The sequence below is a fragment of the Passer domesticus genome, chromosome Z, assembly GCF_036417665.1.
Source record: "Passer domesticus isolate bPasDom1 chromosome Z, bPasDom1.hap1, whole genome shotgun sequence".
Taxonomy (NCBI): Eukaryota; Metazoa; Chordata; class Aves; order Passeriformes; family Passeridae; genus Passer; species Passer domesticus.
This window is the reverse complement of record NC_087512.1, coordinates 72,508,775-72,536,032: the sequence shown is the minus strand read 5'-3', so window position 1 is coordinate 72,536,032 and position 27,258 is coordinate 72,508,775. Positions and strand designations below refer to the sequence as shown.

At 36.6% G+C, this 27,258-nt stretch overlaps 1 protein-coding gene across 5 annotated transcripts in view; it reads left to right on the top strand.

The window, feature by feature from the left end:
* Positions 1–27,258, top strand: part of LINGO2 (leucine rich repeat and Ig domain containing 2) — a 478,753-nt gene that overhangs the window by 397,852 nt on the left and 53,643 nt on the right. For 2 of the 5 annotated variants that reach the window (XM_064405411.1, XM_064405412.1), the window contains 2 exons: positions 451–536; positions 4,357–4,446. The exons of 2 other annotated variants lie outside the window; for them this stretch is intronic. In XM_064405411.1, coding sequence (XP_064261481.1) covers positions 4,429–4,446 — 18 coding nt within the window. In that variant the 5' untranslated portion in view covers positions 451–536; positions 4,357–4,428. The remainder of the gene's footprint in view (positions 1–450; positions 537–4,356; positions 4,447–27,258) is intronic. One more of the 5 variants, XM_064405414.1, reaches the window with a different exon arrangement.

Sequence of the window (27,258 nt, the reverse complement as noted above, 5' to 3'; positions counted from 1 at the left end):
CTCCAGAGTTGTTATCAGAATTATATCTGTGTCAAGAGCAGACTATCTAAAGGAAATGTATTCTTCTGGGGAGCTGAATTAAAGCTAATTTGTTTCTTTTTTATTAAGGCTTTTGGAAGTGTAAGAATAATGGGAAGAATGGCCCTTTTTTTCCCGTCCATGAAAGTAACAAAAGAAATGCATCCATCAGCAGTTTCACTGGTTCAGATTTCCACCTGTGACTCAAGTGGGAAGCTTCTACTTTTGAGCTTTATTTTTGGTTATCATAAGCAGATTCTTTACATGAATTGAAACCACATCATTTGTTTCAAAATTGTTGAGCAGTTCAAGTCTAAAACACAGTTCTGAATCTTTTTCTAGCTGGTGTCTGTAAGTCTTGATGGATTAGTAATATCCCTGGGGAAAATAAAAATAAATTGAACCACTAATCTCAGTCTTATTTCTGTTCAGGTCTTAAAACAAATGTTCTTCCCTAACTCTTCAGATGACCCACCTGGAAGAGACAGGGAATCTCATCTACAGAGTAGTTTCTAAAGGTAGGAATTAGTCCCCTCTGTTTCTTTCTCCTTTTTCCTTTGGCATTTAAAGATCAGCCAAATCAGGACACACAACCCCAGCATCCCTGGTCTTCTTCAAATACAACTTGTGGTACAAAACAATAAGCCTAGTAATTTTCTTTAGGAGGAACATGAGGAGAAAACTGGGCTTCTGTCCAGCTCATCAGCAGATATATTGAGCACTTGAAAAGACCCTGGGTGAACACAGACAAAGCACCTCCATGACTAAACTCAACACATTAGGCAGAGAGATCTATGACTAACTGTCTCTGTTTCATGGAAGTTCTAAAACTCCTGCTCTTGGCAGTACCTGAAAACAAATGTATAGGTTTGCCTAAGTTCATTAAGAGCTGTGTACAGAGAATTACACAACAGCGTGGGTAGTTTTCTGAATCTGGGGCATGTCTTCTTCGCCTGCTGTAGGCAAAATAAGTTTTGTAGAAAAGTTATTCTAAGCACTCAAAGGAAGCGGTTGCTTCCCCTCTAGCCTCCTATTTACTTAATTTTCCTCCTGACTGTGATTGACCATGGGACGGACTGCTTGCCTGTCCCAATGAGAAGTTATTGTCTCCAGGAAGCAGAGTACTGAGTGACTCAGCAGGCAATACTTTCTGTTCTGCCAAAAGTTTGTCTTTACAGTGTCATTGTCCCCAAGCAAGAAAAGCAATAATTTACATTTTATCAACCCCTCCAAAAGCCTTAACTCTGAAACTATCACAGCAATATCCCAGGCAGTATATCAATAAAGATTAAATAATAATAAAATTGTATCTGTCTCTAGTTCTGACCTTCATTTCACACATAAAAGTTGGGGTTTTGAAACACCAATTATAATTATAATTATAATTATATCTGTCTATCTATCTGTATCTATGCAAACTTGATTCTAATGATACAGACATCATTAAATAAGGATTAATTTATATTACATACATAAATAATTGGTAGGGATAAAAACTGTTTCACCTTTAATCATGATCAATCCATCTTCAGCATGTTTCAACATGATGGCAAGCAAGTTCCAAATTGAGTTTTGCATTTTTATTCTTCTTTTCTCTTACGTGACTTTTAAATGCACGTAATGGCACTAGAGAACACACTTTTTTTAAAGCACTAAAATTACCTCTTTCAAATTCACTTGTCTACTCAGAGGGCTAACATGGCTACAGAAAGAATGATTGCGAAATGAAAGAATCTTCAGCCTTTAACGATTTTCTCTGCTTCTTAAACAGATCTAGTTTAAGAATTGCATTTTTGCATTAAACTATTTTAAGAATTGCATATAATTACATTACAGTCTGCTGTGAAGTCTTTCAAGCAGACTGTAATGTAATTATATGCAATTCTTACCTATATGCAATTTCTACCTAAGAATTTAGGTAGAAAATCGGTCAGTCCAAAGTGAATATGTAATTTTTGTGATGGACATTGGGACTTTGGTTTGTAAACCGGATTAGCCTCAAGGACACTTATATTCACTTTTTGAATGTTTAAGAAGGTGTACCTCCCTTGAATCTTTTTTTGTATTTAAACAACACAAAGTTTGTGACCAAAAAGGAGGTTTCCTTACTTTGTTCTTTAATGTCTCTAAAATCCTTACTCAGCTATGTCCTGAGGAATGATAGGGAGGCTAAAAATGCTTATTTTTGTCTGTTAAGTATACCATAGTTATTAAGAAGTCAGTTCTGTGCTAACTTTTTGCATGTTAGTCATTGCCAGCCTTTTCAGGCTAAAACTTCTTGTTACTTTAAAAAACGTCTTTGTCTGTTCTGTTGTACTTTTGAGAGATTTCTACTCTCACACTGCATCACAGGTCTTTTGGGGAAAAACACAATGTAAAGAAATTCTCTTATATATTTGACTCTTAAGGTACAGGATTTAATTTTTTTTCTCTTCCACTCAAACGTGTACATATATGTTAATTAAAATAGGGATTTTTCTTTTGTCTTACCTGTTTTATTCTGTTTTAATACAAGAAAATGTTATTTCTTAACATGGCCTATTTTTTTTAAACTGTATTATCTCTAATCCTGATGTGATGACAAAATTCTTCTATGCTGATTTTTTCTGGCTATAGAACCCTAGTCAATAATTTCCAGAAATAATGTCAATAATAGTTAGGAACCTAAATAATTTGTTGTATTATTTGAATACCTTTTAATTCAGAGTCTTGCTACAGACTTATTTTTCTTGGACTAAATAAAAATACTATTTTCATAATCAAATTAATCCTATTTCAAGTCTGGACTTCCCCTGATACAACTTTGAACTATATCCATATCGCTGCTAACACTGAATCCTAGAGAGAACAGTTCAGCACCTCTCTCTCCACTCCCCTTCCTCAGGGATCTATAGAGAGCCATGAGCTCAGCCTCAGCCTCCTTTTCTGCAAATGAGGCCAGTCCAGGGTCCTCAGCCACTCCTCTGAGGACATGCAGCCAGTCCTTTCATCAGCTTTGCTGGCCTCCTCTGGCCACAGCCAAGGACCAGCACCTCCTTCTCAAATGCAGTGGCCCAGCACAGCTCAGGTCACACCAATGCTGGATACAGCAGGACAATCTTCTCTCTGACTGTCTGGCTGTGCTGTGTTTGATGTCCCCAGGACCCTGTTTGCCCTCTTGGCTTCCTGGGCATCCTGCTGGCTCACAGTGTGCCTGCTGCCAACCAGCAACCCCAGATCCTGCCCTGCAGGGCTGATCTCCAGCCACTCCTCTCCCAGTTTATGCTTGTATACAAGGATATATAGGGACTGGGCATTAGCCATCCCACTTTCCTGATTTTAGTTCACTCAGCATATTACTCCTTCTACCTCCTCATTTGTTTTTTTCTTTTCACATACAGCTCTGAAGCACATCTTCACATGAATCTTTTACCCCCTTAGTTTTCTTCATCTAATTAGTCATTCCGTCAAAAAATTTTCTACTCTCTAAAATCTTTCTGGAAAACCACATTTTTTATCAACAACAATCTATCATGGCTGTTAATTAATCCCACAGTCCATTAATCTATTTCTTACTAAATATTAATACTAATACTAATATTAATAATAATATAGTATCTTGGAAAAAAGATGTCTTCTCAAAATTGTTTTTGTTTGTTGCTTTTCTATATATCTTCTATCTCTTAACAAGACAGATGCAACCTGTAAGAATCCTTTTACCCCATAAATATTTATAAACAGTGCCAAAAAATAACTTAAGCCTGGAGTTAAAACAAGAAGATAAAATTAAATTTTGTCTATTGCAAGGTTATTTACTTTTGCCACTTCATTTTCTTTCAATGTTTTCTTATCTCCCATTTCATTCTCTGCATCCTGACATATTTGCTGCACTGTGCCTTGTTCTAGTCCTTTTTTCCTTTTCTCTGTCATTTCCCTTCATTTTAATGCTCACGTTCTTCAACACCACCCAATATTAAAATTATAGTATTTCCCTTTTTTCCCTCTTGTTTTCTGAATGCAGTCTTCCTTCTGTATATTTTGCCTTTATTTCCACTTTCCTGCAAACTATTCCATTTCTCTTTCCACCTGTTTTGTTTCAGTTTGGGAGTGGGGTTTTTTTTGTTCATTGGTTAGTCTTTTGGTTGTTTTTTTGTTGGTTTTTTTGTTTGTTTCTGGTTTTGGTTTTGTTTTTTTTTGTTTGTTTGTTTGGGGGCTTTTTTTTGGTTTTTTGGGGTTTTTTGTTTTGTTTTGTTTTTTGCAAAACCAATCTAGATCGTTCTTATTTACACAACATTATCTCTTTGTGTCACCTCTTTTTCCCACCTCTATTTTTCCTGTATTACATAAATGTGGGAGCAGTGGAAAGGATTGATGCTGGGATTCTCAAAACAAGAGGAGGAGTTTGGTCATCATGTAAAACCTCGGTAGAGGATGGCATATGGATTGCAGGTATCTATATCTAGCCAAACTGCAATTTTCCCTTGCAGCTTTGCATGTAACCCTCTCTATTTGTTATTTTTAGTTGGCAAAATAACATTAGTTCAGCACTGGAAAGTGAGTTGAAGACATGCCTGTGTTCCACCTTCCAGTGCTCAAGCATTGCTCTTTGACTGCAACAAGCAGGAGAGAAGGAAGATGGACTATGATTACCTCCATCCACTGTTTGCCAGGATCAGGACATTCTGGAGAGCCCCTCAGGGGTGGAAAAACCCTGGCTGCACTGTTCTTTATGTCTCCCACAGAGTGAATAGGAGTTCGGCCTGGCAGGGTAATCAACAGGGGAAGATGCTGGTATGAATTCATGCCACCTACAGTGACTTGTTCACTAGAGTTTCAATTGTGTGTGAACAGCTCTCAGAAGTTCTTATTTAAGCCACAAAAATGTCAAAATATTTTTCCTGTGAAAAACATATGTGAGTTACTGGGGCTGACTGTTTCTGAGTTCAGGCCTCTTAGCGAACAACTTCTGAAATGAGTTTTCCCTCCTCCTCTCAGCTAGTGGTAAGCGATTCATATGTTTTGAGGTGTGAAGCCTTTTTAAATTTATTTTTTAAAGTTCTACTTTAAAACAAAGTGCTTCTCTTATAGAGGGATTGATTATTTTCCTAGTGCAGTGAATGATAAAACTACTGTGGACTATGAAAAGGCAGCATAGTTGTCTCTATCTTCAGCTGTGTAACATGTCTAGAATCCATCCATTCTACTACTGGAAAATGAAAAATTTGAAACCATTAACTCATCTAGGAAAAATTGCAAGTGGGAATAAAGAGAAAGTATTGTGATTATAACTAAATCATCTATTGCCGTATGCCTTCCCTTCAGAGAAAACAGTTTAGACGCCCATCACATGAAAGAACTCAGATAAGCTTTTCCCTGGAAATAGTCCACTTACATAGTAGCTAGATAAAATAATGTTTATAATTTATTAGCAGTTCTTCTGTCCTTTAATTTCATTTAATTGATCAAAGACTTTTCAGAACTTTAAACAGAAATACTAATTTCTGATTAATTCTCAGCTTTTCACAAAAGGTGAAAAATTGTTGAAAAAAAAGATATTACCTTCTTTCTTTTTCTTGTGTTTATTCTTATTCTTTTTTTTCTTATGCACATTATTAATTTTTGTTCTTGGTTCTGTGGAACTCTGTTTCTCCCTGTGTCCAAGGCTGTAATCACTTGCTGAAGTATTTGGTGATTGTTAGGAGACATAAATGCTGAAGATTTTTCAGAATCATGTCATCAAGGCATGTTGTATTTTAAGGTTAGTTGAACAATGTAGGAACTATTGTCTATGCTTTAAGTTACCTGTGCTTGTTTTGAAGTACTTTGTAATCAAATGTTAAAAGCAGTTTTGAGTATCTGCTGCAGGGATGCAATGCCTGAAAGCAAAGCATTTGTTCAGAAAAGCCTGTGTGTTTTTATATTTCACACTGGAATCATCCAAATTAGGCTTTTTTAATTGAACATTTTAGAATAATAACTGACCCATCTGAGAACAACAGCCATTATTAATTTAAAGACAGAATTAAATAAAATTTTAATAACAGTACTTGTTTCCCATATTACATTAATTGTTAATTGAAAAATACCTAAACTAGCCTGACTTTAAAGCTTACCTGGAGGTATACAACTTTGTCTTACATTTGATGATGTCATTTTGTGTCATGACCATTATCTCTTTAAATTTGTTTGTCCCTATATAATGACTAGAATCATCCTACAAACATCTGTGAACCTCATATCTTCCTTCCAGTGCCTCTATAGTTCTCATGACAGTTTCTAGCAAAGGAATACTCACAATACTTGTAACAACATTCTAATTCTTCGATGAGTTCTTTAGAGCTGTGTTTTTGAGCACTTTCACCTGCAAAAGACTTTGTTGTCTTCTGTAACTTTTTCTAGTACATCTCTTGCAAGAGTGTATAAAAAATGAAGGAGGCTATAGCAGGTATGCTGTCTAGTTTTGGATTGATGTCCAGCCAAAAAGTTTGAAATCTTCAGTTTCAAATGAAGTTGGGCAGAGGGTTGTATCTCACAAACTAGCAATTTCTAATTAATTTTGTGACAAGCCTACAAGAAGAAAAGGATCCTAATAAAGCCTTCAGTAAATCAGTCTTTAGATAATGCATTATTTTCTAATCATCAAACAATCCACATGGGAACTAAAATATCGAAAGAACACACTGTTGGTTAAATTACAAGTCTTCATTAATTCTGAAGGTCTAGGTATTCTTGTGCTGTATTTCAGCGTGTCACAATACCGTAAGATCCTGGATCATCTTTCTAATGCATAGGAAGTGTGCTACAGATCATGACCCCATCCTATAAGTTTTTGTACCAAATATATTCACTTTCACATATTTAGCATACAGAACCCACCTTAGACACAGAATTTCATCTCATTTGAAAGGTCTTGGGCAGTAGAATTGAGACCAGATCTGGATACTGTTAAAATTTCAAAGTAACCTTTCTTCAGTCATATTTTGCCAAAATGAAAATTCTTATTTTCTTCACACTTCAGTCAAAATAAAATTCTGTTCTTTAACTCAGGAAGAAAATGCTATTAGGGAAAGCCCACCATAAACAACATAAAAAGGGAGGATAGTTCAAGAGTGTTTATAATCCCATAACCAATTCAGTTTGACCAAAACCAAACTTCACTGCTCTTCTTTCTTTCCTTAGGATGTCTGTCAGTTATGTTAACCTGAATTCATTTTTCACCTGTGACTTGAATAAAGATAGCTAGTTACCAAACCATGTTACATTTGTGAAATGGAGAAAAGCACTCTTGTTTTTCAAGAAGCAATCATTACCCTACCGGTTGTATCTCATTGAATCTGAAAGAGCTTTTATTATTGTAATTATATTCCGATTGAATTTTTCTGGCATCTATGATAATAGTAATGCAGCTTTTATTTTCTTTTCAACCATAGTTTTCATAATGACATGTACAATGGCTGGCACAAAAGAAAAAAGAAACAGTAACCAAAAGACGTTGAGGTTTTTTGGGTTTTTTTTACTTTCTCTCTCCTTGAAGGGAAAACATATTTGTTAATCAGAAAACAGTAATGCATAGTACATTGTCTTGAAATCTTGCACTGTGGTTTAAAAACTGAAGCCAATTTGGGAAAGTGGATTTCATAATGGAAATATCCCTGAACCTTGGCTTGTTTTTTTTCTCTGCTCTGCCAAGCCAGAGTCAAAGGTCTTATAATTTATGTGTCAAGGTTTGCAGTATAGTTAGTTAATGGTGTCCCTTTCCAGATTAAAAAAAAAAAAAAAAAGCCACTGTGGTCTGGTTTTGGGTAACTATGTTTCCCATAATCTTTGTGAGGAATCGAAGTGATAATGGCAATTATCTGAAGTAAAAATATGTGAAACGAAAAAATGTAATTAATAATCAAAATACAAAATAGAGTAAACTAGACTATACTAGACTAGATTACTCTAGACTAGACTAGTTTGGCTGGACGAACCTACAATGGTAATTCAGTCCAACTGCCTGACCACTTCATAGCTGACCACAAGTTAAAATATGCTTTTAAGATATTGCTCAAATACCTCTTAAACACTGTCAGACTTGGGGCACTGTCTACTTATTGAGGAAGTCTGTTGAAGCATCTGACCATGCTCTCAGTAAAGAAATGCTTAAGGTTCCTATGTCCAAACCTTCAAAACTGCCCTGACACAACTCTGAGCCATTCCCAGCCTATTACTGGATCCAAGAGCAAAGAGCTCATCAGCTCCCCAACAACTGCCCCTCCTCAGGAAGCTGTAGAGAGCCTTCTTTATTCTAAACTAGACAAACTAGAGCTGCATCTCGCAAGAAATAACTTCCAGCCCTGTCATCAGCTTTGTTACCTTCCTCCTGTCATAACAAACATGATCTTATTTTGTTGAAACCCTTTACTCATCATGTGATCCTGTCTGCATCAAAGAAATGTAAAAATCAGTTTAATAGCAGATTTGACGTTCCTTTTTTTAATGACTTATCAAAGTCTAGAGATACATCTCTGCAAGGAGCATTTCTGCCTGATTTTACTTAGTTCACAGGAGATTTGTTCCATTGCTATAAAATACAGCATAGCATGTTTAGAGAATAATACAATGACATACAAAAATACAGTGGAAAGTATTGATGCAAATTCTTTAAAGTATGGATTAAATTATAGAAACATCTGGATCCAGACATCTGAATTTCATATGTAGATGCTTTTTTATACCCACAGTCTGTGTTTTTCATGAGAATCTGTATTTACATCTCTGCCTATTTATTAAATCTTACAAGTTTTCTTTCTTTTTTTTGCTTCATATTGAAATATTTATGGTTTTCTTTCTCAAAGTAATTTTTGAAGATATAGTCCATAGGGTCCTCCGAAAAACTGCAACACCATGTTATTTATATATTATCATTTCTACAGCATTTGAAGATTTACAAATGTCGTCCTAGACAAAGGTTTCAGAATAAAAACATTCTTGAGCTTGGGTGGACCTAGAGAAGATCCTTCAGAAATTTGCTGCTGTTTGTGGTGTAAACATCTTGTGTACAGAAGTTCATAGTGGAATTATACAAGGAGCTAAACTGTCTTGAAAACAAGAGAAAATGGTAGGTACAGAGATAACAGAACACGTCTGTTAATTGGTCTTTTCTGTGGGATTTCACCATGAAATATATTTTCAGGGAGGACTTTTGCAGTTTTCACATTAGGCATACAGTTTCTGCCACACCCCTATGAAATTAGCCTGCAAGGCAAGGAGTGTCACATCCTCAAATATTCCAAGATAACCATTCCGATGGCTAGACTGGAATAACTGAAAGCTGATTTTACTCCTCTGGTTTATTTTCAAAGATTAACCCTTCACATCTGCAGTGTTAAATCTCTTTCTTATGAACATATTTTAAATGCAAGTTAAGGTTAATACTTGTGCTATTGTTTTTGAAATAGGGCAACGGGCTTGAAAATGTAAAGCAGTGAAAGCCTCTCTGGCTTCATTAAGTGCAGAAACATCATGTGGAATTGTGAGTGTAACATTAAATTTGGGCTCATTTTATTAAAATTTTAATCAAGTGTCATCTACAGAAAACTTGGTTTATTTGATCTGAAAATATGTTTACGCTACAAAAAAGACTATTGATATAAAGAACGTGATTCTTCAGTGATTATTCCACATCTGGAGTATCCTAGATGGCTCCTGCATGAAGCTGATGTTAGCAGAACCACAAATTTTAAAAACAAGAGATACGTAGGAGCAAGGAAAATATCAGCCAACTGATTTTGCAATAAACATACTTCTTATTAGACAGCATAAACAATGGAGTTGTACCATGGCAAACCTAGAAAGTTGTTTACCAAGAACCCAAAAATTGTATCTGCCTGTGTTCAGTTTAATGATTTGAAGGATGGCATAGAGACACCAAACTCTAATGCTTCTTTGGGCTCTGAATTGTGTCAGGGAACAGTAGCTGAGAAGTTGATGCAGAATCTTGTTATAAACCAACTAGTGAGGGAGGCCTCTCCCCAAATTAAGGTGCAAACAACACCATATGCTGAATTTAATAACATAGACCCTATTTACTAATCAATGTGAAGTAAAGAGGAAGAAACAAAACAGGGGATGGGGAGGGAGAGAGGGAGGGAGAGGAAGAAGAGAGTGAAAAAGGAGGGAAGGAGAGAAAAAGGAGGAGGAGGCAGTGAGGGGGGAAGAGACATGTGGATCCAGCATCATCCTATTGATCCTTCTTCACCCTGGGGTTCTGGTTTTTGGGGGTCTCAGAGTTGTTCTTCTAAGTAAACATAGTGTGGTTTTAATAATTTTGCTATTATTAGGAACACTTATGTTCTTAAAATCTTTGAATGGAAATGTTAAGTTAAACACATTTATTTTCCCCTGAATAGAATGCATTTTGATCTCAAAGTACCCAAACTAAAATAAGAAGAATTTATTCTCTACATTCACAGGGCATGGTTAAAGAACACGGAACATTTAAGTATTATGGATAGTTCAGACATAAATCTGTTAATGCTGTTGTTTTAGATATTGGTTTGTTTCCTGCTGCATGAACTGTAAAAATGAAAATATCTCTAAATAATGTATTTTGTTGCATATTTTTTGGTACTTGAGGTACTGAAGGTGAAGGCTGAAGAACTTGCCATATACAATTTTGTATTCTGTTCATGCCTTGCAATACTTGATCTCATATACGCATGAGGACGAATGCAGGTCTGCACACTGTGCTGAGCAGACAATAGAGCAGGAGGAAATTCATTGCTTCTGTGCATTGAAATCAGGCACAACTGGAGCATTTGGTTTGGTTGTGCTGAGACACCCTGACCTAGAAAATACTTCATTATAATTATTTAATACTTTAAATCAACCATTTTTTCTTTGAAAAATCAGTCCTGTGTAAAGCTATATCAGTGTACAAGCAGGCATCACTATGATATCATCAAAGTGTAGATAAAACCAGCATTTTATATCACACAAAAGGAGCTAGTCTGTCTATCTTCTTTCTTATTCCATTGTGACTCTCTTGACATTTGAGGCATTATTCCATATTTGCACTAGGGAGCCATGATCACACCTGAGTGTCCATCAGAAGTTAAAGACAAAGTGTGGAGGGAAAAGTGCTCCTTTGAAGGGAGCATATAAGCAATTCTACATTAAAATGTATTACTTAAAAAACAGTTAAGTGAGTACAGCTAGACAGAATGTTATTGTGCTTTAAATCTCTGGAGGAAAGGTGATTACATGCAGCTGCTATTTTTTCTATAATAAATTTGAATAGAATATTTCACTTGCACACACTGCAGAAGCTGAGCACAAATTGCCTCACTAACCTCTATTATTCTGGGGAACAGCAAGAATAACAAGTTGAGACACTGATGAACTCAGAGAAATATGAATAACATATTAACACTTAGGAAGTATCAATAGCATGAAGCCTGACACTGGGGACAAACATCTTGAGGATACAAGAAACTGCAAGAGTGGGTTGTTAAAAGTAGGTCTGAAGATGGGAGATTTTCAAGACCACTTCCCTAGGGAAGTCAGATACATCTGCAAGGGGTAAGAAATCTTGTCAATAAAAAGCTAAGGGATTTTGTCTCTCAGATATTGATATTCTCCATGTAAAATGGGGCGAAGGATAAGCAGGAGGAGTGATTTCTATTTTCACAGGAGGAGTGATTTCTATTTTCACAAACAAAGAACATGGTATGGGGATATTTATGATACTTAGATGGTTATATCTCAAGCTTACTGCTGTCCCAACCTTATTTCCTGCTTAAAGCTCAGGAGAGTTCAATGTATGAGACAACTTCAGGGAGGGAGGGTGAAATACTACCAAGAAGTGTTCCCCAGTTGGCCTTGTTATAACACAGCACAATATAGTAAATGCTGTTGCAAAGAGTTCCAGACACATACAAAAAAAATAAATACAGTCTTTATTGAGAAGTGTTAAGAGTGCACAAAGAGGATTTTTTTTCTTTCAACAGATTCTTTTTGTCTGCATTTGGTGCAGTCTGCTGGATTAACAACACTTACACCAAAAGTCCTCTTTCCAGAGAACAAGCAGCCTGCTCCTTTTCTTAAATGATAGGCCCTTAAGCTTTTAGGGCTTAGCTCCATCTGTCAAGTTTCAGTCCTTTCTTCTGAAATTGCCCAGCGGGATTCAGCTGGACTGAGCATACGAGCTTAAATCGTATACCTTACAAAATTGCTGCAGCAATGATAGCTTTGTCACTTTCATCCCAGCATCTGTAGCTTGCTCTGATTAAGAGGGAATTTGCAAAATTAAAGAACTGAATATGTATGTCAGTGAGAATTTAAGATGCTGTATGCTGTAATTTGCCATTGACTGTAATCAATCAGAGAAAATTCCATTTTAATCTTGATCACTTTTGAAAGCTGAGCTATACAGGGCAATCTAAGGTACTAGTGAAGGAGAGCAGCAGGAAATTATACTGTACTTCAGCAGCACAATTGATTTAAGGAATCCACTAGAAGCCAATAAATTCATAACTGTGATATCATTAGCCTGAAGGCAGTCTGAGAATTTCTGGGATTATAAAAAGCCTATCAAACTGAATGTTAGTGTATCATCATAGATTAAAAAGGGCTTTAATAATTTTCAGCTTCTCCCCTCAACTTTGCCCTGTGAGACCCCACCTGGTCCCACATTGCATCCATGTCTGGGATTTGCAACACAAGAGTGTGAACCCTTTGGAGCTGGTTCAGAGGAGAGCCATAAAGATGATCAGAGTATTGGAATGTCTCTTCTGTGAAGACAGCCTAAAAGGTCTGGAATTGTTCACTCTGGAGAAGAGAAGGTGTCAAGGAGACTTCATTGCATCCTTTCAGTACTTAGAGTGGGCTTATAAAAAAAGAGACAGAGTGCTTTTTACAAGGGCTTGTGGAGATGGGATAAAGGGTAGTGGTTTTAAACTAAAAGAGGAGAGATTTATATTAGATGTCAAGAAGAAATGCTTTACCCAGAGGTTAGTGAGGCACTGACGTAGCTTGGCCAGAGAAGCAGTGGGTATCTCAGCCCTGACAGTGTTCAGGCCAGGTTGGATGAGGCCCTAAGCAACTTGATCTAGTGGGAGGCATTCCTGTCTATGGCAGAGGGATTAGAAATAGATGATCTTTAGAGTCCTTTACAACCCAAACCTTTTTGTGATTATATAATTCTATTATTTAGATAGAAAATAATAGCTTCTATGCCCTAAATTATTGTTTCTGAAGCAAAAAGAAAGTTATAAAAGTATATATAGCTTCAAAATCTTCTTCTGAAGATTCAGAGATTTACTAAGGCAGAAACTTCTCCCTCCAGAGGGTGCTTGAGTACCGCAACAAGCTCTCCTAAAAAGTGGCCACAGCACCAGACTGACAGAGTTCAAGAAGTATTTGTACAATGCTTTCAGGCACTTGGTGTGACTCCTGGGATGTCCTGTGAAGGATCAGAAATAGAACTTGTGGGCCCCTCCCAAATCAGGATGCCCTATGATTTTATGATTCTGTGACAAGGAGGGAGTATGTGAGATATTGCGGCATCCTGTGAATAGGATCCAGCCCTGACAAGCCAGAAGTGCAAGTTTTACTGGTTTTACCATTGAAGTAACAGTCATTAAGTATCACATAAGTTTCTTGTCCAGACTGTGCTGACCAAAATAAAGAGAGCCTTGTCTCAGTATTTTCATCTTTACCACCCCAGAATTATGACCTTGAAAGAAGTAAAGGGTCATCTGAAAGTTTTTATTCTTTGGCAAATGAGATCATCTCTATTTTTCAGGATAGCCTTAGATGACTTCAGATGGTAAAGCTGAGAAAGTTTTAACAGAGTGCATAAAATACCAAGTCAAAACAAAACCAAAAAAATACCCATATTTAACCCTAGTCACAATGTTTGGAAACATGAAAATGAAACAGAAAAGATGGCCATCTTACTCAACACATTACATTTGTATGTGGATATTATTGCAAGTAAAGATTTTAATACATTATTGTAGGGTATTGTTTTCCTTTCTAACAAGCACTATGTCTTGAATGTGCAACAACATATTTCCTTGTCATGTTCACCTATCAGACTGCAAAGTCAAGATAACACAGGGATAAGTCACACAGCTACTTCAGCTATGGTTTGGATCTCAGATGGGATGCTTTCTATATTCAGCACCTTCTTTGCAGCAGAGTCATTAATTTTCAGTGTAGTATGATTGAGGTTTTGAGTGTTTTTTGAGTTTTTGAGGTGTTCTTTTAGCTATGACAGCTAAGTGAAGTGGCTCTTCCTGTCAAGAATGTAAGTTAAATGGACCATGACCTAGATAAAACCTTCCTTTTCTTTTCCCTCAGAGTGTCAGCCTATCCATTAAAATACCTTGTAACACTCAGTAACTCAGATGTGTACTCAGTCTACTCAGATGCATAATATCCATTTAGAAGGCAGCACAAAAATAGGCACATTTGACACCGAAGAAGAAGCAGTTAATAATAAGGTGATGAACTTCTCACCAGCTGGTCATGGGTCTCAAGTTCTTCTGCACATACACACCATCACCGACCCCCCCACCAGAAATTAAACTTCAGTATGAGAATAAGCATATTAGAGAAACATACACTTGGTTGCTTTGTAAATGAGGAAAGAAGTGCCATTTATGTTTAGTTCTTGCTGAAAGGAGTCTTGATTTGCTTTTCTATTTATCTGGAACTGACCTTCTCTGGATGTTTTATAATTATGCATTCACTTGCACATGCAGAAAATTAGAATTAAAAATTGCTCATTTTTGATTTAATGTTCAGATAAACATGATTTAAATGTTCAATGAAAACTGAAGAGAAAGAATGAAAATAGGAACAGAAGGCACTAAATACCAATTATTAGATGTGTTGATCTTAGAGGTATTTTTCAACTTTAACAATTCTATTATTCTGATTTTTATACTCTTGTAGAAGCACCAAAACTTTCCTCTTCCAATGAGGTTGATCTGATTGTATATTATGTATGATTGTTCCACTATATATTCTGTATTCGAGAGTACTTTCCATCCCACCACTGAGCTAAATGCCATTAACAGAATTAGTTAGCTCTTTTTTCTGTTCAAAAGTTAAGGTCAGACACCTTAGTATTTATATCAGATTAAAGTTATTAATCAGTTAGAAAACCTGAATTTCTGAACAAATAGACATTCTTCTCTTTTTAGGTATCTGCTATTACCAAGGATCACAGAACTTGAATGTAATTTGCTGCCACTTGCCCTTCCCAGTGGAGTAGCTGGGCAATGTTTCCTGTAAATTCTCTTGTCACCAAAGACATGCTTTATGGAGCATTATGTCACTGTGAGCCCTTCTTTCTCCCTGATGCTATTACATCATGTCACATGTGGTGCTTCTGGGAGTGATGTAATGACACAGCAGTTTGGCATGCCACAGAGAGAAGCATTTCTAAGAGAGTGCTGTGGCAATTGAATGAATACCTATATGAAAACCCACCTTGAATTACCAGCAAGCCTTGAAGAAAAACACTCACACACATTAGGAAATGCCTTGTTGAGGAAAAGCTAATACTTCAGTTCTCTGTGGACTAATTAGGAACAGAGTCCCATCCAGCACCCACAACTGTTTACTTGAATAGTTTTTGAGCAAACTACAGTGTTCAGCTGAGGTCTAATTGTGCCAGATAAACCCATTACTTTGTAATTTGAGCAATGTTGTAGAATTTTCCCCAGTGATTAATTGAACTAGAGATAGTACCCAAATCTTCACAGAAAGCGAGACCACCTTAAATTTTTCACAGTGTCTGCCAGAGTTTATTTAAGTATACTGTTTAAAGCCAGTGGGGTCTTCTACCCCTGATTTCCTAGGTTTGAGAATAACCCAGACTGGTGTGTGTCTTTGTTACCCATCTTGGCTATGCTTTACAGATGCCCATAGGGGATCTCATAAGTCCCAGGAAATCTCACCTGCTTTTCACTTAGGCTTATTTCCTACAAAGGTAGTTTTCTGAATAGGGTTAAATGTGCAGCACTTGTGAAAATGCCTGTGACTGTAGCCAAAGGCACTTAGAAGACAGGAAAGCTGTCACGTAAATGCTGTCCACTTCAGAAACCACTGAGGGCAGCAGGAAGCAAAAAGAATGTGAAATGATTGCATCTTTTACAACTTCTTTTCATTGCTGGAACTCCTACTGCCCTCACAGTGATCTGACTTTTATTATTTGATCTCTTCTTTCTTTCTTTTAATGCTGAGTGTTTTTCTGAGAAAGGATCACCCCAGAAAATTTGCCTTGTATAAGTGCAGCAAATGTAGGGGGAAAAGAGGGATGGATAAAGAGAGCTTCTAAAATGTTGCATAGAGGCTCACAGATAGTCCAAGAAAAATAGAGAAAAGTAGTGATTGAAAGGCTGATCTGTGAGATTTACTATATTTCTGAGATGAAAAGGTGAATATTTGAACTATGTGGGTTCTGACTGAGATGCTAATACCTGTAGCCTTTAACTAGAATTGTTTCAATACTTGAATTGAACTCATGCATTTGTATATTTAATGCATATTGAACTGTCTTTCTAAGAGTCCTCTTTCCATTCATGAAGTAGCTTGAGTTACAAATGTATTTACTTTTGAGGGATGTTGGAGTTATTTTTACTGTAGATCCATTAAGAAGTTTGTGGGAGGTCTGATGTGCTTAGGCACATTATTGTTTGTAAACACAGACACCTCTAACCATTAAATGAAATCTTCACTCACTGAGAAGTTCATGAAGACAAAATGTCTGTTTCAGTAACTGATCAATGCAAAGTGCATCTCAGTTTGCTGAGCCAAGGATGGTGGTGTTACAACTTGTGTGTTATGAAATTATTGTGTAATGGGTGTTCTTGTCCCCACTACATTTGTCTTTCCATGTGATTTTTGCACTAAGCCCCAAAACACCAGGCACAGTCCAAAATTACACATACAGTGCATCCTGCAGTGCATTATGGGCATTACAGGTAACCCCAAGGTTAAGTCCATACCAAGCTCTGTGCTCATGTGCCCGCACCACATGCAGGACTGAAACTACAGACTCATTAACTTCCAACTTCACTCCCATATGGGAAATGGAACACCAATATGGTATCCATCTATTTATGTTTTTAGAAGCTATCTCTCCCATCTGGGAAATGTCTTCTGTCCTGTTTGCATTGCCCAATGGAGGCATAGAAACTATAGGTGAGAAAGAAGTTCCATTAATCATTAGGGCTCTTGCTATCATCCAAAAGGTGGTGGAAATTTTTAAATTGTTTTGAAATTTTTGTCAGAAGGTCTTTTTATTTAAAGAGGTTTTTACAGAAGTGGCTACATTTTACATGGAACTCTGATAGCAGAGATAAAATTTTTTAGGAATATCAATAGTTTATTTGAAGATCCAGCCTGAAAATACTCTGTGTTGTTGAATTCATCTAAAAGAAAAACAGTCCAATGAGAAAATTTTAAAAACGGTGTTCTGGTTAGAAAGTAAAACCAGTGAGAGATTCCAAGTCAGAAATACAATTTATTAGGAAAAGGGAAAAGAAACCCAAAATACATGCAATAATACAAAAGAAAAACCACTGCCAAAGCCAGAATACAACCTCACACCCTATTGGTCAGGGTGTTCTTAGCACTCCAGTTGGATTGGTGGCTGCAGTCCTCCTCGAGTGTCAGGTGTGGTTCTGTTGGAGCAGTGATCCTGTAGAAAGGATATAGTTTTCCTCTGAAGAGCCAATGGAAAAGACTGACTGTTCTGTCCCAAATCCCAGATTCTATGCAGGTGGGGATGCTTAGCTCCTCCCCCCTGGGTGGAGCATCTCACAGTAGGCTGTTATCATTCTCTGAGTCATGTGGTGGGTCCATTAAACAGAAATGGCTCCTGGAGGGAGTTTTCTCTGAGTCATGGGGAAAGGCATTGATGAGCCCATTAATAAAAGATAAAGAAAAACAATGCCCCTCCTGGTTTCAACAGCTCTTGAAGATGGAAGATCTTTATATGGAACCTAAGACAAAGTTGCAAATGGTGGCACACTGTGTTGTGCCTGGTTGAGCTGGAGTTCATTTCCCTACCGAAGCCGCCACAGTGATGCTGTGCTGTGCATTGATGGCTACAAAGGTGCTGATACCACAGTAGTGTTTTGGCTATTGCTGAGCAGTGCTGAAACAGCACCAGCACAAATCCTCCAACATTCCACTCCTATCCATAAACTACGGATAGGCAAGAACGTGGGAGGGGACACAGCTAGGCCACCTGACCCAAACTGACTGAAGGGATGTTCCATGTCAGCCCATATGTAAAAACTAAGAAAAGGAGGAGTAAGGAAGGACATTCATTATTAACAAGGTTTGCTTTCCAGAGCAACAGCGTCATGTGCTTCCCAATGGGAAACAGAGAATAAAATTTTTTCTACTCCTCTTTGTTTGTGCATATGTAAGCTTTCATTTTTACTTTAGTAAACTGCCTTGTATCAACCTACAAATTGTTTTCCATCTTATTCTCTCTCCCCTGTGCAGCTGAGAAGAAGCAGTGATAGAGAGGCTTGGTGGGCACCTGGCATCCAGATAAGGTCAATACTAACACAAAATAAAAAACAAACCAGATTTTACAATTCTGTTTTATTCTTTGAAAATACTGGGTTTGGTCAGTGTTTAATTATAACATTCTTTAAAATAATTAGTTATTTGGGGAAGAATGCTTATGAATAATACCCACTAATGAGGTCTCCTTTACAATGTGAAACTTATGGAGAATTAATCCTCTGTAACAACCTAAAATTCCTTAGGAAGCACAAGGAGCTTGTGATTTCAGTTACACTCTTTATCTAATAAAGATTGAATGGTCTTCAAAAAGTTAGAACAAGAAATAAAAAAGAAATGCAATTTAAATTCACTTCTGCACTTTGATTTGGTTTATTCAGGCTTTTCAGCTTCTGAAATTAAAACCAGTAGATATATTCTTTCTGCCCTTAGAGAAGTGTAACATTTCTATAAAAGCTTGATCATTCTAGAAAATTTTCATGCAGTAAAAAGAAGAATATGATGAGAAACCATTTAAAATAACAAGTATTAAGTATTTTATGAGTAAAATAATCAACTTGTGTCAGTCTGACCTTTTTAGGCATTGATTTCTTTGTATGGTAGGTTGCTCTCTTTTACTTAAGGGAAAAAACATAGATTCAAACAAGACCATAATTCTTTTAGAGTACCCCAAAGGTAAATTGCAGAAAAGCATGCACTTTCAAACCACTAATATTCTGAAACCTCAAAATCCTTTCCCTATCTAACATAATAATAAACTAATCAGACAAGCTGTATATTCCACAACACATTTTTCCACACGGGATATATCATTAGTCTTTCACTCATTGAAAATAATTTATTCATTAAAATATTATTATTTTTATTCCATCGCCAGGTATAGTTCCCAATCTAAAGTACTTGTCTCCAGTACTGCCCAATGTGTGTAACAGGGAGCCCCTCCAGACAACTTGCACTCCAAACATACAGTATATACATTAAGGGTTATAGGTAAAACTGCTGGAGTGCTGAAGAAGAAAGGACAGTGAATTTCTTTGAGGTCTAGTAGAAAGTGCTGAATGAAAATGTGTGTCCCTACTATAATCTCTGTATTTTGACCTACCTCTGTATTTTGAAGTCTATCTGACCTGAATTTTTTCAGTACCATAGGAGCCTTTTCCATTTATACCATTTCTGCACCACAGACGTAGCAATTTCTGCCTTGCTGTCTTGCTCACCACAAAGCTGGTCAGGTGTACCAAAGGCAGTGAGTGGGAAGTAGAGGCAGGCAAGACCAAACAGTGATTTACTTGTAACTGTCCTCCTTCATGACTAGCTTGGGTGTTGCAGGATATTGGTGTGGTTTTGGTTTTTGTTTTTCAAAGTTGTGAATGGATGCTACTTACATCTCTAAGTCAAATATGGCATTATTGTGTAGACAATATTGTCAGGCACAGCAGGACAGACTTAGACCTGCTGCTCAGTGCACTTATCTCAAGGTTAGACTAGTGCAGTTTCTCATTGTCAGCAATGCCCCATTTTGTTAACTCAAGGATGCAGATTTATCTGAGTGTTCACCTACCCCTGGTTGCAGTCATTTTGTGTAGTTCCTCCATTTCATAATCAGGTTGTACTGATTTCTTTCTTGTAAGAGTTTGATGTGCATTGTTATGATAGTTTGCATCCTTAGAGAGAGGGAATGTGAGGAATGTCAGACAAGGTTACCTTGTTATGAAAACCAAGAAGTTGGGAGAGCTGTGCCCTCTCCTACAGCATGAGTCAAACTGGGGCTGTTTTGTGACAGGACTCTCAGGATGAGGAGGAAAGCAGAAGCAGCATTGTGGGTGTGTGTTTGGGGAAGCCTTTCCCAGGCTTGGGGAAATGAGCCTTGGAAATCTTGCCAGCAGTCAGGGCCTAGGTAGTGAACTAACATCTGCCTGGTCCTACACTTAGCAAGGGAGCAGCTGTTTGAGTGATCTCATACAATTGATTTGCTGCTGTTTCCTGACAAATGAGTTTGCTCTTTATTAGCCCTGTTCATAGACTCAAAAGGCAAAGTACTGCTCATGTAATTCTTCCCTGCACTTGCAAAGTGCACTTGTTATCATTCAAAGTGTTCTGTTCTTTTACAGAATTTTAAAATTAATGATTTTTTTGTTCTCTTTCCTCCCACTTAAAAAAAAACCAACCAAAAACCAAAATAAACTGAAAAAAACCCCCACCACCACATTTTAAGTTTGTTTCACTTTTACAATTAAGATGTCCATAGACACAGTGGAAATGTGCATGGATCTGTAAAAATCAGAGCATGTGATAGGGCTCCTCTATTTAGTGTGATTTTGCTGTGGTTTAAGAAATATATTCTCTGTGCCATAGAAAACTGAAGAAGCAGTCTTGGTGGGAACCCATTTTACCCCTGGTGTCACTGCACTCCTGATCCACCTGCCAGGTAGATGGAGAACTAACCCTAAAGAGACAAAAATTCCTTTTTCATGGCTACTTGTGACTTTTTATCTCATCCTCTGATTTTAGTTTAAATCCTCTGAAAGGACTGTATGACTACTAAAGTGTCATAGCTAAACACTACTTTGGAGGTTAAAAAAACATAAACAACAACCCAACATGAATTACTCTCTAGTCTCTTCAGAATCAATTATTACCACTCAAGAGAAGCAAGTGTTGTAGAAAGACTAAAATCCACATCAAAAGCCAGAATCCAACCACAAAGTGCATCTGAGAAAAGGAAGCAGACATTTCCTTTTTATTTCTGAATTAGCTCAGAGAAGAGGTAACACCATGTCAGTTCAAATTAGTCACAGAAAGGGACAGAAAAATAAATGGTACAATTTTACATGAGAAGATGCAGAGGATGAACTTCCTAGAAATTGTTTGCTGGTTTAAAAAAAAATAGTTGTGATGAAAAGTTTCGACATCTTAAAGTTATTGGAAATTACAAATCAGTCATGTAAACTGGCTTGATTTGATAACGGTAATTAGCCTTGAGATACATTAATTAAGACCCTTGGATAGATTTTACAAGAATGCTTGAGCCTTGATTTGGCATCTCCTCCCAGATTAGTTTCAAACCTGGCACAGAACTGGGAAACAGTTCTGCTTTAAATCCTATGGTTATATAACAAATATTTTTCATTTACTCTGAGCTTAAGTCTCTGAATTCTTTCACATCTTCACTACCATCCTGCCCCACCCCTCTCCAAACCCCTCCTAGGTCTGTTAGAAACGGTAATTTGTAACAACTGATACAGTTTCAAGACACAAAATTTGAATTAATTCACATCAACAGACATGGGTAGGAGACATATAATTATTTATGCTACATCCTTTCATAGCCCTTCTGTAGCATAAAGAAACCTTCAAGGGTATGCTAAAAACAAAATAAAAATGTCTTGATGTTTTAAATAGAGAGAACTGCAGCAAAAATGCAAAGTAAAATCCATATCAGAAGTCAGTTCTAACATTTGCAGGGATTATGATGGAAGTAATATTTTGTTATAGGTGGAGCCAAGAATATGATGCAGTTAAAAGTAAAATCAAAGTAAAATGTAGAATACATAATCTTAAAGGCATAATTTTCTTCTTATTTGCTGAGTGGCCAACATCCTTAGTGGTAAAAAATATCATGTATTTAAAGGCTATCGTAACACAAGTACCTAAAATGCAACAGGTAATCTGGCAACCTGGTTGAAAAAACATTGAATATGGTTTTTTCCCAGCTTTTCAGTTTTCATTTTCAATCTTGATTTCTTCTTTAATTGAATGAAGGTTTCAGTGTAAAAAATATGTGCATATTTCTCCTTCATAATGTTGCAGATTGGATTTGGCTTTTATACAATGTTGAATGTGAGGTAGACTTGTACAAGTATGTGTCTGTAGGTGTGTTGGGTCTATGTATATATATTACGAATAAAATTCCTTTAAGGATCTGTAAAGCAAGTCATTTATTCTACCAAGAAATATCCCTTGCATATAGTAATGGCACCTTAAAGTTGGAAACTAATTAATTCAGGAGCAACCTGGCATCACAAAGGTGTGAATGAGAAGAGTATTATCAGATGAAACATGACAGCGAGTTCAGAATGAGTATCTTTGTTTTTGTCCTGGTGTTTTTGAGGAATAATGTATTATTCACAGCATGGTGAATTTTCTGAACTTTTAGCACATGAGACCTAAGGGACTGCATGTCAGAGAGGTTCAATTAACCAAAACATTAGTGCTTGGAGATGTTTGATTTAAAAGACCATATCCTTGAAATTTTAAAGTGAGTGGAATATATTTCATTATTTCTAGTATGTAAGCCACAATGCCTTGGAGAGGATTAGATGAGGAACTGCAGCTTAAGAACCTGGCTGTTTTTTCAAGAAGCATTAAAGAGTAGCAGTGAGTTTAAATGCCTACATGTTTGCACAGCAACCCTGGCTTCTGGGGGAAGTTTGATTCTTGTGTTATTCAGAAGTCATGCTTTCAGCATTAACTGGCAGAAGACCTCCCACCATCTTAGCTCAGTCAGCAGGGAGGTGAAAAATCAAGGTTTATGAGGTTCTGACCACTTTTCTAAGATTTAAAAATTTGTTGTGTCCACCAGATCCTGTGACTCGGGAGAGGCCTGTATAAAAACAAACTTCCACAGCTGCTATGATAAAGTCTCCTCTGGAGAACCTTGCAGAATACAAGGTATTTTCAATCCTATATAAGGATTGAAAAAGAAGGAAAAGAGTGAAGGTGAGAGACAAATACAGGCATAAATCAGGAAAGAAGTTTTGGCTAAGTCTGCTAAGCATCTGCATCTAGTCAGTAGAGCTGCAGTTACAGTATAGTTGCAGGGTTCTTCTTTAAGTGTAACTTTCAGTGGCCTCTGCTTCTCTGGTCCTTTCAAACATATTGAGCTCAGTCACATAAAATCACCTTTTTCTTTTGGTCACCAGCACTCACTGGTTTTGATGTATATGACAGTGTTTTGTGAAGAGCTGCAGAACATGGCTGAGAAGAGGTGGATATGATCTAAATTGTCCTCAGGATGCTACATAACCAGGAGTATCTGTTAGCAACGTATCTGTTTAATTAATGGGAGTACATCTTCACATATTGCTTCATTCTAGAGTTGCATTAGCCGTAAGTCAATTCTGCTTGTTTTCACCACAAACCTAACTGACCTAACAGCTATCCATTCTAGTTGATATATACTGAAGTTTACTCAGTTGTACCAGTTATCTTGTCTCAGTATCAATTCACAGAAAAAGAGAACATGGATGGCAAATAACAAAGGAAGTATGGAAGTGGAGGCTGGTACATAAAGGCTAAGCCTCTGACCCATAGTTTCTTTCACACACTGGTAATAACCTGCTGGAATAGAAGCAGCAACAGCATATGGCTCATCAAAGGGATTTTGCAGACTACAAAGTGAGAGGGTGGATTGTTTCTGATAAGATTCCATGTCATGTGGTAGAGATTTATTAGTACAGTAATATCAACTCTTTAGGTCAAAGTTCAACATTTATACACAATGGTGCCCTTTGGATTTCCAGTGTTATTATTTTGATCTTTGTGAAGATCTGTCCTAATGAGCAATGAATTGCTCCTGGACTTCTCGTTCATCATTTCAACTAGGCTTATCTCTTTGAGCTGTTGGTGGGTTCTTGGTTTTTTAGGGCTTTTTCCCACATTTGATAGATAAATGAAAATAATCAGAAGGTAGAAAAACATAAAAACAAAGAAAAAATTTATGTATTCTCCCTGTTTCTTAATTGACAGATCCACAGACAATAAGCTCTATATCTGCAACCCTAAAGTTGTATGTCATTAGAAATTACAGCTTGTCTGTTTTCTTATTTAAAAATTATATTTTTAAAAATTAGTTTTTACTGGTCACCAAGGTCTTTGAAGATAAGACAACTTCAAAAGAAAATAAAAGAATAATTTCCCAGTGCACTTTTTCTATCATAACTTTTTGGCACTTTTTTAGTTTTTTTTTTCTGTCTGACACTATCGATTATAAAGCTAAGCTTAAACCCCCTTTCTATTATATTCTCTGGTGTGTTTCACAACCTCCCCTTAGATTATACATTTATTGATAATTTTCTTACCAGATGGGAAACCTTGACTTTTCTTGTTATGTTATTCTGACAATTTCAGTGAATGCGCTCATTAAACACACAAGGATTATGTGTATGTGTGTACCAGTGCACTATATAACTTTGACAATTGGTATCTGATTTTATTAATGGTGGTTATCAGGTATGGTTGGAAGCCAGCCATTGATACTCCCATAGGACAAAACCAAAATCACAAAAGTTTTCCATACCCTGTACCTGTGCTACACAGCAAATATTTGTTCAGTGGAGAAGATAGAACAGTGTGACAACCTGCTCACTCTACAAATGTCGTGGGAGACTGTGAAGAAAATGTTTGCATATGGTAGTCTCAGAATTGCCCAGGCAAGCACTGCAATCTCATCAGAAGAAGATAAAAATCATGTTTTTGTAACATTTTTTCTGGCCAGATACACACTTGCCCCCAAAGACACAAACAGACGTACATCCTTGTTTTTCCCTTGTTTTCTTATTTTTTAACTGTGCCACTGAGCCATGTAATTAGTCAACCCGCATTTACTAGGAGGAGATGAACAAAGATATTTCTTTAATTAGAACCATTTTCACAGCTGTATTCAAAGTACTAATCATCACCTACTTACTGATGCATCTTAGGAGAAGGAGAGATGGAAAGGATGAGGAATGTTCTTTCTTGCAGTTGTGGTGAATGCAGAGAGTATGATGTGGTGTTACAAGACACTGTCACTGTGGTAGTGCTGACTGTGAAAGGAGTTGCAAGCAGGTCACAAGGAGAAGTGCTGCAAAATACAAAAAGAGTTTTTGAGGACTTGAGGGATACCTGCTTTCTAAAAAGGGTAGAAGTCTGCAATATATGTATTCTGTTTCCTGGCCTCAACTTTTGTGTTTGCCTTGTTTAGCAGAGATGGAGGTCAGTGGAGAGAGCCATCCATCCATTCATTTTCCTAGCAAAGGCATTTGTGAACATCTCAAAGTCTACCCTCTGTCTGTTCAGGTGACCAAGAGCTATGGGAGATGATTTTTCCTAGTGGTGAAAATACAGTTATATTCATATTATATCAGAGAAGTAGGTAGAGAATAGAAATTATAGCTTTTGGGAAAATATTACTTCACTATCTGCAAGTAAATTCTGATGGTTTGTTCAGTCTGTTACTTTCTGAGTAACAATGCAAACCAACATTACAGCAATGTCAAATACAAATTTGGACATTGTCCAAATATTGATATTTTTCACAGCAGTAAGATGTCATAGCTCTGCTTAGTTGCAGTAGATATATGTGTAAACTTAGGCTTCTGAATTTCCACAATTATTTTTAATAAATAATACCTCTTATCATGCAATTCAGTGAAGTGTTGTAAAATGGCCATGGCCAGTGAAATTGAGAAATTAAGAAATAAGGGGGCGAAAGAAGAAAATTAGCAATAATCTATGATTCACAGTATAGTAAAACCTATGATTTTTTCCACATCTTATTTGTCATTGTATATCTTAGCCATTACCCATTCATCTTTATTGTAAAATATATCCTCACACACTCTAAACAACATTTGTCTTCTTGTTTCTGCAGTTATCTGGTATAAATATTTTCATTATTATGAAATTCAAGGTTGAATTTTAAAACACATTACTGCAAAAAAAATAACATAGATGTGAAATTTGTAATACCTTAAGTACAATATTTGCATATTTAAAGAAACGTTAATCTTTCATCTCATACTAATCTATCAGATACACCATGCTTTTCTGTTTGAGGAAGAGTGAATAAAAAGCAACTAATCTGCATGCATCTATACAACTAATACACTATGAACATCTATGCAAACCCTAGGAAAGTAGTGTTTGTTAAAACTAGTTGGAGCACATTGTAATAGAAAAGGAAAGAAGTGCCTTTTGCAATACAGAAAGATACTTTAAAATCCATTTATATGATTAAAAAGTTACAAACAATTCCTTCTGTTTTGTATGACATCATAAAATCTTACCTGTACCCTTTTATAAAAGAACACACATGTCTTCTTCTTTGGACGTGTCCTTTGTCTTTTGTAGCTGCTAGGCAATTTCCAGATAAATGCTGCCATCTTTGAGATAGTATCAAAAAGCCAAAATTGGGCAATTACTTAAGAAATAACTTGAGAGATTTTTTGAGAATATATTTTTTTTTTAATTAGCTGCTGTTATCTACTAGTTTTCTCCTATCTTCTGCCTTTCTGAGCACTTCAAGAGTTCGCTTGTGGGACCTCCAGTTCTAAACCAAAACCAGGAAGCACCTAGTTTTTGGTGAAGGGATGTATGGAATGGCTAAGCAATGCTTAGCTTGCTGTAGACCAGTTGCAGTTTTGCAACTTTGCAGGTAGTGTATACATGTACACCGATCTGAATATATATCATTGCAGTATCTTTACTTTCAAACTTAAGATTGGAAGGTTTTTTTCCAAACATGTAATGTAGGGCATATGTCAGAGTCAGCTTAAAATTTTTCTATATGTTTCAGGCTACCTCAAAAAGAAGTAATTTTTTAAGTGCAGAAATAACCATTACATGGGCTAAATAATCACTATTTAGTAATGGATTAGTTTTATTTAGTATTGTCCCCTTGTTAAAATGAAGCTATACTACTTAATAAAGCTATTCTACTTAATAAAGCACCATTCTCTG